At 44.3% G+C, this 11395-nt stretch overlaps 1 protein-coding gene across 1 annotated transcript in view; it reads left to right on the plus strand.

Moving 5' to 3' along the window:
- The first annotated feature begins 381 nt into the window (after positions 1-381).
- The window catches only part of LOC307030610 (bone morphogenetic protein receptor type-2-like), a 32271-nt gene continuing 21257 nt past the window's right edge, over positions 382-11395 (plus strand). Inside the window, 4 exon segments of the mRNA XM_079667123.1 lie at positions 382-538; positions 2038-2152; positions 8761-8946; positions 10595-10774. Coding sequence (XP_079523249.1) covers positions 2104-2152; positions 8761-8946; positions 10595-10774 — 415 coding nt within the window. The 5' untranslated portion in view covers positions 382-538; positions 2038-2103.

Below are 11395 nucleotides of genomic sequence, written 5' to 3' on the forward strand. Positions count from 1 at the left end.
CACTCTTCTGTTCTGACACAATGAGAAGGCCATGAACCATATCCTGCAGCACATGCTGAAGGGCTACCTTCAGTCCACCTGACCTCTGACCTCCTCTGATGTTTAGGACTGGTTTCTCTTTGCTTTACTAATGTTTGCTTTTGTTCTCTTTATTATTGCTCGCCTCTTTAGATTCCCCTTTGCTGCGCGTTTCTAACACGGGACTTCCCATCTCTCTGTTTGTCTCCTCTTGATGGATCTCCTGTCAGCAGACACCATGGCTCTTAGTAGGATGCTTGTTACTGTTCTTCTCCATCAACACATTTACAAAATAAAAGCATCTTTTTATTGGGCTTTTATTGTGACAGTGTCCGGAAGCTCAGTGTGTGGTGCCTTCAGGTGTCTTTCTGAAACACCGACACGCAGCTTCATTTCTGCGGATCCGTTCTGCAACTGGACCGACAGCTGGACCCGAGCCGAGCCAAGCCAAACCAGGACCAGGGACACAGAGAGAGAGACTCAGACAAACAGTTCTCCTGCAGAACCGAGCAGACTCAAGGTGAGAACCAGATCTAGAAGATATCTCACACCTTTAACGCAAGCGCGCGCGCACGTGTGTGTGTGTGTGTGCGTGTGTGTGTGAGTGTGTGTGTCTGTGTGTGTGCGCGCGCCACTCCCTTCTGTCCTCAGCTCTAAAAACGGTACCGGTAATTTTCGAAGGTGATCAGGTGATATTTTACCGGTAATATGAAGAGACACACACACACACACACACACACACACACACACACACACACACACACACACACACACACACACACACACACACACACACACACACACACACACACACACACACACATTATTAACACACACATTACACACTTGTGTTTTTTGTAATGTGTGTCTGTGGTGTTTGTGTTAATGTGTGTGTTAGTGTGTGTATGTTAATGTGTGTTTGTGTGTGTATTAATGTGTGTGTATGTGTTTGTGTGTCTGTAAATGTGTGTATGTGTGTGTGTGTGTGTGTATCATTAGTGTGTGTGTGTGTGTGTATTAATGTGTGTGTGTGTATTACAGGTGTGTTAGAAAGAGACTTATGGCCCATGAAGGTCAAAGACAGGTATTGATAAGGTGATGCAGGTTAACTCATTATTTTATTTCATCTGTTTCATTAGTTTTATGTCCTATATATATTCATGTTTCTCTGCTGGAGGAGGACTTTATACCATATTAGTAGTAATGTCATTATTAGCTAACAGGATATATTTGCCTTCTTCCAGAGTCGTGTAAACATCACAGTTAGATTAGATTTGACCACTCTTTACATAACGCCTCATTAGCATAATGAAGCGTTACGGCCCGTCCACACTACAGCTTCGACAGCTTCAACAACGCTTTCCAACGCGTCTGCCCATTCACTTTGAATGGGGTGACGTCACGTTGCCTCGCTTTTCGCCGAACTGAATTGTGGGTAGCAGAGCGGAGCTTTCCTGGCGTTTCAGCAAAAGTTGAGCAATGTTCAACTTTTGAAGCTAATGAAGCTTCCGGTGGAAGCATCAGCCAATCAAATCATATGCCAGTATTAGCTCTAGCCAATCAAACCGCTGCTTGTGTGTCAGGGGCGGGAGATTCATGTGATTGGTTGTTGGTCGAGCTTCAGACACGCCCGTCGGCAAGCTTTTTTTGAAAACGTAGTGTGGACGGGCCGTTACAGCAACACAAGACGTCAGTTAACTTGTGATGTAACAAAGGGTAATGCATGAGGTGGTGATATTCAAAGGTGAAAGATTCAAAGGTGAAAGATTCAAAGGTGTTATTGGTGACATTCTTCTGACCTGAGGGTTAGGGTTTGTTTATACATGCTGTATTGTTGGAGGAGCCAACAATGCAGCATGTATAAAGGAATCTGATTGGTTATAATATGGACGGACATTAAAGACCTCTGTGTGTCAGACCAGTCGCTAAGTGGATAACACATTGCTCCTCTCTCCAGTCTCTGGTGTTTCCTGTGATTCTGTGTTTCTGTATAAAGGTGTGTTTGTGTGTTTACTTCAGGTCTCACCTGGATCAGAGATGCCATGGAGGAGTGAAGTCAGCAGCGATTAAACCTGAGGATCCAACATGGCCTCCGTGTTAGCAGTGTGTTTCCTGCTTCTTCCTGCTGCCATCGGTCAGTTCAGACACTTCTTCATATCATCACAACACACTCATTCAGCTAGCTTAGCATCAATCACTTAGACATAGGGAAACTGTTAGCCTAGCTTAGCACGAACACTAAAAGCAGAGGGAAACTGTTAGCCTAGCTTAGCACAAACACTAGAAGCAGAGCAAAACTGTTAAGCTAGCTTAGCACAAACACTGGAGGCAGAGGTAAAATGTTAGCTTAGCACAAACACTGGAGGCAGAGGTAAAATGTTAGCTTAGCACAAACACTGGAGGCAGAGGTAAAATGTTAGCTTAGCACAAACACTGGAGGCAGAGGTAAAATGTTAGCTTAGCACAAACACTGGAGGCAGAGGTAAAATGTTAGCTTAGCACAAACACTGGAGGCAGAGGTAAAATGTTAGCTTAGCACAAACACTGGAGGCAGAGGTAAAATGTTAGCTTAGCACAAACACTGGAGGCAGAGGGAGGCTGTTAGCCTAGCTTAGCACAAACACTGGAGGGAGAGGGGGGCTGTTAGCCTAGCTTAGCACAAACACTGAGTTCTAGCTTAGCTTTCTGCCTAGTTATATTAAGGTTAAAGAAAAAAGTATGTATTGTACCATGGAAGGAAATCTATGGGTGTGTTACAGGAACACAGATCAAAATGAATCACTACTGCAATTAACTCATGTCATAAACACACACACACACACACACACACACACACACACACACACTCTGTCGTCAGCCAGTCTGTCAGTTTTTGTGTTTTTGTTGTGATGTGCTTGATAAGACGAGGAAGCACACATTCCACCTTCCTCTCATTGTTTGTGTGTGTGTGTGAGCGCGTGTGAGCGTGTGTGTGTGTGTGAGCGTGTGTGTGAGCGTGTCTCTGTGTGTGTGTGTGTGTGAGCGTGTGTGTGTTACAGTAGACTAAACAGACAGTGTCTCCTCACAGTGACCACATGACATGTTAATCTCAGCAGCATATTTTCATGATATGTGACGAGTGTTCCTTCCACTGGCTTTCCTGAAGGATTCATTCAGGTCTACATGTGTGTGTTCAGGTCTACATGTGTGTGTAGGTCTACATGTTTGTGTTCAGGTCTACATGTGTGTGTAGGTCTACATGTTTGTGTTCAGGTCTACATGTGTGTGTTTAGGTCTACATGTGTGTGTTTAGGTCTACATGTGTGTGTTTAGGTCTACATGTGTGTGTTCAGGTCTACATGTGTGTGTTCAGGTCTACATGTGTGTGTTTAGGTCTACATGTGTGTGTTTAGGTCTACATGTGTGTGTTCAGGTCTACATGTGTGTGTTCAGGTCTACATGTGTGTGTTTAGGTCTACATGTGTGTGTTTAGGTCTACATGTGTGTGTTCAGGTCTACATGTGTGTGTTCAGGTCTACATGTGTGTGTTTAGGTCTACATGTGTGTGTTTAGGTCTACATGTGTGTGTTCAGGTCTACATGTGTGTGTTCAGGTCTACATGTGTGTGTTCAGGTCTACATGTGTGTGTTCAGGTCTACATGTGTGTGTTTAGGTCTACATGTGTGTGTTCAGGTCTACATGTGTGTGTTCAGGTCTCAATGTGTGTGTTCAGGTCTACATGTGTGTGTTCAGGTCTACATGTGTGTGTTCAGGTCTCCATGTGTGTGTTCAGGTCTACATGTGTGTGTTCAGGTCTACATGTGTGTTTAAGTCTACATGTGTGTGTTCAGGTCTACATGTGTGTGTTCAGGTCTCCATGTGTGTGTTCAGGTCTACATGTGTGTGTTCAGGTCTACATGTGTGTGTTATATGCACACGAAATGACTGCTATCGTGTCAGTAGCGGGACCTTAGCATATATAGGATATACAATATATACAGATACACAATATTGGACACAGACTCTAAAGGGCACACAGTCTCATTCACTAATGAAAGTCAAACACATGTTTGTTTCCACTGTTTTATTGTGTGCCTGTCGCGATAAGCAATTAATTGACTTATCGTACGATAAATAAAAATGAAGTCGATAAATTGCCATTTACTTGAGGAGGTGACTAGCAGTTTGAAAGGATGTACTTGAACTATTATTATATATTATCATTATGTCAGTGGTCTCAAATGGTCATACAACGGTGCCGACAATATTATCGTTTATCGCAATCATTTCCGGGAAAATGTATCCAACAAAATTAATTATCGTGAGAGGCCTATACATGACACACACACACACATCTACAGACTTACACAAACTGCCAAATATATGAATTAACACACTCTCACTCTCAGATACTCTTTGACTCTATCTTGGCCTAGTAGAACAATGAGCAGCAGACTTTTACTTTTTATCATTTCTACTGGATCTTAGATCTGCGCATGTGCAGTACGGGTCGGCAGTGGCGGCCCCGGAGTATCTGTGTTGGGTAATCTATGGTAGGGCTAACCCATACAGAGGAGGGGCTCAAGTCAGTATTTGCAATGTAATTACATACCCGCCCCCCTTGACAGTGAAACGCCACGCGTGAGGTTTAGATTATTTCCCTGTCTCAATCCAAATTGAACTGTAGTAAATAAAAAGGGCGACCTGGAGCCAATCCTGAAATGTCCCCACAGGTGAAAGAGTTGAGATGCTGAAAACCCAACCCCTGCAGGGGGGTCTGTTTTTTGTTACTTTGTTCTGAAAGCTGAACCTGCTGCTCCTCACAGAGAGAAGAGGGGAGAGGCTGTGTGAATGACTTTACATTGTGGATAAGGGTGGATAGCCCCCATTGTTCTGTGAGTCAAAATGAGAGACAGCCCACACACCTATCACTCATCAAACCGTGGGGTCTTATTTCATTACGTTTTGAATGTTGTATCGATGTAGAGATGTACTACAGCAAAAGTATTCTCCGTCTGGACTTCCTCTAACAACACCACGCCGTTATCTTGATTCTGATTGGCCAGAAGACATGTGTGTTCAGGTCTACATGTGTGTGTTCAGGTCTACGTGTGTGTGTTCAGGTCTACATGTGTGTGTTCAGGTCTACGTGTGTGTGTTCAGGTCTACGTGTGTGTGTTCAGGTCTACGTGTGTGTGTTCAGGTCTACATGTGTGTGTTCAGGTCTACGTGTGTGTGTTCAGGTCTACATGTGTGTGTTCAGGTCTACGTGTGTGTGTTCAGGTCTACGTGTGTGTGTTCAGGTCTACATGTGTGTGTTTAGGTCTACGTGTGTGTGTTCAGGTCTACATGTGTGTGTTTAGGTCTTCAGGTCTACATGTGTGTGTTCAGGTCTACATGTGTGTGTTCAGGTCTACATGTGTGTGTTTAGGTCTACATGTGTGTGTTTAGGTCTATATGTGTGTGTTCAGGTCTATGTGTGTGTGTTCAGGTCTACATGTGTGTGTTCAGGTCTACATGTGTGTGTTTAGGTCTACATGTGTGTGTTCAGGTCTACATGTGTGTGTTTAGGTCTACATGTGTGTGTTCAGGTCTACATGTGTGTGTTTAGGTCTACATGTGTGTGTTTAGGTCTACATGTGTGTGTTTAGGTCTACATGTGTGTGTTTAGGTCTACATGTGTGTGTTCAGGTCTACGTGTGTGTGTTTAGGTCTTCAGGTCTACATGTGTGTGTTCAGGTCTACATGTGTGTGTTTAGGTCTACGTGTGTGTGTTCAGGTCTACATGTGTGTGTTCAGGTCTACATGTGTGTGTTTAGGTCTACATGTGTGTGTTCAGGTCTACGTGTGTGTGTTCAGGTCTACATGTGTGTGTTCAGGTCTACATGTGTGTGTTTAGGTCTTCAGGTCTACATGTGTGTGTTCAGGTCTACATGTGTGTGTTCAGGTCTACATGTGTGTGTTCAGGTCTATGTGTGTGTGTTCAGGTCTACATGTGTGTGTTTAGGTCTACATGTGTGTGTTTAGGTCTACGTGTGTGTGTTCAGGTCTACGTGTGTGTGTTCAGGTCTACGTGTGTGTGTTCAGGTCTACGTGTGTGTGTTCAGGTCTACATGTGTGTGTTCAGGTCTACGTGTGTGTGTTCAGGTCTACGTGTGTGTGTTCAGGTCTACATGTGTGTGTTTAGGTCTACGTGTGTGTGTTCAGGTCTACATGTGTGTGTTTAGGTCTTCAGGTCTACATGTGTGTGTTCAGGTCTACATGTGTGTGTTCAGGTCTACATGTGTGTGTTTAGGTCTACATGTGTGTGTTTAGGTCTATATGTGTGTGTTCAGGTCTATGTGTGTGTGTTCAGGTCTACATGTGTGTGTTCAGGTCTACATGTGTGTGTTTAGGTCTACATGTGTGTGTTCAGGTCTACATGTGTGTGTTTAGGTCTACATGTGTGTGTTCAGGTCTACATGTGTGTGTTTAGGTCTACATGTGTGTGTTTAGGTCTACATGTGTGTGTTTAGGTCTACATGTGTGTGTTTAGGTCTACATGTGTGTGTTCAGGTCTACGTGTGTGTGTTTAGGTCTTCAGGTCTACATGTGTGTGTTCAGGTCTACATGTGTGTGTTTAGGTCTACGTGTGTGTGTTCAGGTCTACATGTGTGTGTTCAGGTCTACATGTGTGTGTTTAGGTCTACATGTGTGTGTTTAGGTCTACATGTGTGTGTTCAGGTCTACGTGTGTGTGTTCAGGTCTACATGTGTGTGTTTAGGTCTACATGTGTGTGTTCAGGTCTACATGTGTGTGTTCAGGTCTACATGTGTGTGTTCAGGTCTATGTGTGTGTGTTCAGGTCTACATGTGTGTGTTTAGGTCTACATGTGTGTGTTCAGGTCTACGTGTGTGTGTTCAGGTCTACGTGTGTGTGTTCAGGTCTACATGTGTGTGTTCAGGTCTACGTGTGTGTTCAGGTCTACATGTGTGTGTTTAGGTCTTCAGGTCTACATGTGTGTGTTCAGGTCTACATGTGTGTGTTTAGGTCTACATGTGTGTGTTTAGGTCTATATGTGTGTGTTCAGGTCTACATGTGTGTGTTCAGGTCTATGTGTGTGTGTTCAGGTCTACATGTGTGTGTTCAGGTCTACATGTGTGTGTTTAGGTCTACATGTGTGTGTTCAGGTCTACATGTGTGTGTTTAGGTCTACATGTGTGTGTTTAGGTCTACGTGTGTGTGTTCAGGTCTACGTGTGTGTGTTCAGGTCTACATGTGTGTGTTTAGGTCTTCAGGTCTACATGTGTGTGTTCAGGTCTACATGTGTGTGTTCAGGTCTATGTGTGTGTGTTCAGGTCTACATGTGTGTGTTTAGGTCTACATGTGTGTGTTTAGGTCTACATGTGTGTGTTCAGGTCTACATGTGTGTGTTCAGGTCTACATGTGTGTGTTCAGGTCTATGTGTGTGTGTTTAGGTCTACATGTGTGTGTTTAGGTCTGTGTGTTCAGGTCTATGTGTGTGTGTTCAGGTCTACATGTGTGTGTTCGGGTCTACATGTGTGTGTTTAGGTCTTCAGGTCTACATGTGTGTGTTCAGGTCTACATGTGTGTGTTCAGGTCTACATGTGTGTGTTCAGGTCTATGTGTGTGTGTTTAGGTCTACATGTGTGTGTTTAGGTCTACATGTGTGTGTTCAGGTCTGTGTGTTCAGGTCTATGTGTGTGTGTTCAGGTCTACATGTGTGTGTTCGGGTCTACATGTGTGTGTTTAGGTCTTCAGGTCTACATGTGTATGTTCAGGTCTACATGTGTGTGTTCAGGTCTACATGTGTGTGTTCAGGTCTACATGTGTGTGTTCAGGTCTACATGTGTGTGTTTAGGTCTTCAGGTCTACATGTGTGTGTTCAGGTCTTCATGTGTGTGTTCAGGTCTACATGTGTGTGTTCAGGTCTTCAGGTCTACATGTGTTTGTTTAGGACTACATGTGTGTGTTCAGGTCTACATGTGTGTGTTCAGGTCTACATGTGTGTGTTCAGGTCTACATGTGTGTGTTTAGGTCTTCAGGTCTACATGTGTGTGTTCAGGTCTTCATGTGTGTGTTCAGGTCTACATGTGTGTGTTCAGGTCTTCAGGTCTACATGTGTTTGTTTAGGACTACATGTGTGTGTTCAGGTCTACAGGTGGAGGTCAGAGAGTGTGTGTTCAGGTCTACAGGTGTGTGTTATTACATGTGTGTGTTCAGGTCTACGTGTGTGTGTGTGTGTGTGTGTGTGTGTGTGTGTGTGTGTGTGTGTGTGTGTTCAGGTCTCCAGGTGGGGGTCAGAGAGTGTGTGTTCAGGTCTACAGGTGTGTGTGTGTGTGTGTGTGTGTGTGTGTGTTCAGGTCTCCAGGTGGGGGTCAGAGAGTGTGTGTTCAGGTCTACAGGTGTGTGTGTGTGTGTGTGTGTGTGTGTGTGTGTGTGTGTGTGTGTGTTTAGGTCTCCAGGTGGGGGTCAGAGAGTGTGTGTTCAGGTCTACAGGTGTGTGTGTGTGTGTGTGTGTGTGTGTGTGTGTGTGTGTGTGTTCAGGTCTCCAGGTGGGGGTCAGAGAGTGTGTGTTCAGGTCTACAGGTGGGGGTCAGAGTGTGTGTTCAGGTCTACAGGTGGGGGTCAGAGAGTGTGTGTTCAGGTCTACAGGTGTGTGTGTGTGTGTGTGTTCAGGTCTACAGGTGTGTGTTACTCCAGGTGTGTGTTATTACATGTGTGTGTTCAGGTCTACAGGTGTGTGTGTGTGTGTGTGTTCAGGTCTACAGGTGGGGGTCAGAGAGTGTGCCTTCACGGATCAGCCGCAGGCGTTGGAGCCTCACAGCACGGCTGCCAATGAGCGAGGAGAGGTGCAGGAGAACGGCACGGTGCGCTGCATCCACGGATCCCGCTGCTATGGAGTGTGGCAAAAGAGACCAGATGGGGAAATACATCTGGAGGGGCAAGGTGATCACACACACACACACACACACACACACACACACACACACACACACACACACACACACACACACACACACACACACACACACACACACACACAGTCCCAAAGAGTCTTAAAGAGTTCAGAGTCTTAACCTGTTCAGCCCTGAGCCTGTTTTTCAGGTCTCAGGCTCGAAAATGACATTTCCAGAACAAATGATCATATCTTCTAAAAGGGTTAAACTAATAATCTTTTCTCTCAAAGTAATGATAAACCTGTGAGTTGGATGTAGAAGAGTCAGAATCAATATAGATGTTTTCATTTGAAAGTAAATTCAGATTGAACATCGTAAAAGAATGTAACTTATTGTGTCCGTCCAAAAATAAACCATGACTTCTAGTGAAAACCACCCTTGAAGGATGGGATGGTCGACTAAAAGCTTTAGGAATCCAAACTACAACATATAGTAAGTACCCTGTATCGAGATTGATGCAAAACAAGTGACATTTGACCTTTTGAGAGAGGTTTATAAAAAACCCACTTCTGGGGTCATTTGGGTGCATTTGAACCCATCGGTCGATTTTGATGATTGACACCTCTTTTGAACCGTTAGAGCCAATGGAATCGAGGGGAAGTTCCTAAATCCACCTACACGTTAGCATGAGGAGTGAGAGTGATGCGCACGCAGCTTGCCCAAACCCAAAGCTACGTTACACTCTGAAAACTGAAAACTAGGCTTTTTGCCATAAATACGATGATGGATTGTCAGTAATGGTTTCAAAGTGACACAGACACATTGGATTCACCTTCAGCAGAGTTTTTATCCTTTGAATGCCATTGAACAGAACTTTTGATCAGAAAACAGCAAAGGTGAGACATATTTTCCGTTTTGGCTCAGCAAAGCTACGTTGTGTGTTGTCTTGGTTTGACTTCGCTGCCCTGAGTTCTGATCGCTCAGGGATGATACTTATGCCTCTAGAATCTGTGGAGTCTCAGCTTTAATCTGATATATTGTTTGTGCAGATCCGATAAGTAATAAAGTATTTAGACCGTGACTTCTGTGCTAAGTGCGTTAGCACTCTTTCGCTTAGTGCTAATTCAGAGGCTTGGTGTTAGCCTTGTGTTCCTTTCGGTAATTTGTTTTCGTATCTTCAGTTAGCTGAGTTTCTCCCCGTTACGTGGGGGTCTTTGGGGTCCCACAGGGTCCCACAGAGGCCCACAGAATCCCACAGGGTCCCACAGAGGCCCACATAATCCCACAGGGTCCCACATAATCCCACAGGGTCCCACAGAGGCCCACAGAGTCCCATATATTCCAAAAACATCTAAGGGTTCAAAGAGTCGTTAAAAATCATCAAATACCTCAAAGGACCTTAGATGTCCTGTTTTCCACTGAAATGAGACCGGTTCTGGTCCCATGCTGAAGTTACTGTTAGATCGCAGTTAATTCAACTTGTGAACCTGTCTGCTTTACCACCGACCAGGCGTCAGCGTACACTATATTTAAGTGTCCAAGAGAGTCCAAGAGAGTCCCATAGATCCTCAAAGAGTCTTGAAGAATCCTGAAGAGTCTAAAAGATCCTAACAGCCTGAGACTCTTTGAGTTAGGGTGTCTAGTTCCTGATTAATTTAGTGCAAATAGAGTTTTAAGACCTGCTTCCTGTTTCCCAGGCTGCTGGCCTAACGCTGAGGACCAGCAGGAGTGTAATGGCGACCGTTGCCTAGTAACAGCGATGCCCTCTCACATCCAGACTGAAAGCTACAGGTTCTGCTGCTGCAACAAAGACCTCTGCAACACAGAGTTCAGTGAAGCCCCTCCCCCTGAGCTGCCCCCCGACCAGAGGCACACAGGTGAGACACACACACACACACACACACACACACACACACACACACACACACACACACACACACACACACACACACACACACACACACACACACACACACACAGGTGAGACAACAGAGGTGGGACGGAGTGGAGTAAAAATACTTTGTTCCTGTACTTAATTACATGTTTCTGGTATCAGTACTTTACTCCACTACTTATTTTTCTGACGAATTTTTGACTTTTGACTTTGACTTCTTACATGTTGAACTCAAATACCTGTACTTTCTACTTCTTACATGTTGAACTCAAATACCTGTACTTTCTACTTCTCACATGTTGAACTCAAATACCTGTACTTTCTACTTCTTACATGTTGAACTCAAATACCTGTACTTTCTACTTCTTACATGTTGAACTCAAATACCTGTACTTTCTACTTCTTACATGTTGAACTCAAATACCTGTACTTTCTACTTCTTACATGTTGAACTCAAATACCTGTACTTTCTACTTCTTACATGTTGAACACAAATACCTGTACTTTCTACTTCTTACATGTTGAACTCTAATACCTGTACTTTCTACTTCTTACATGTTGAACTCAAATACCTGTACTTTCTACTTCTTACATGTTGAACTCA

Source organism: Notothenia rossii (genome assembly GCF_949606895.1).
Source record: "Notothenia rossii genome assembly, chromosome: 2".
NCBI classification, from domain to species: domain Eukaryota; kingdom Metazoa; phylum Chordata; class Actinopteri; order Perciformes; family Nototheniidae; genus Notothenia; species Notothenia rossii.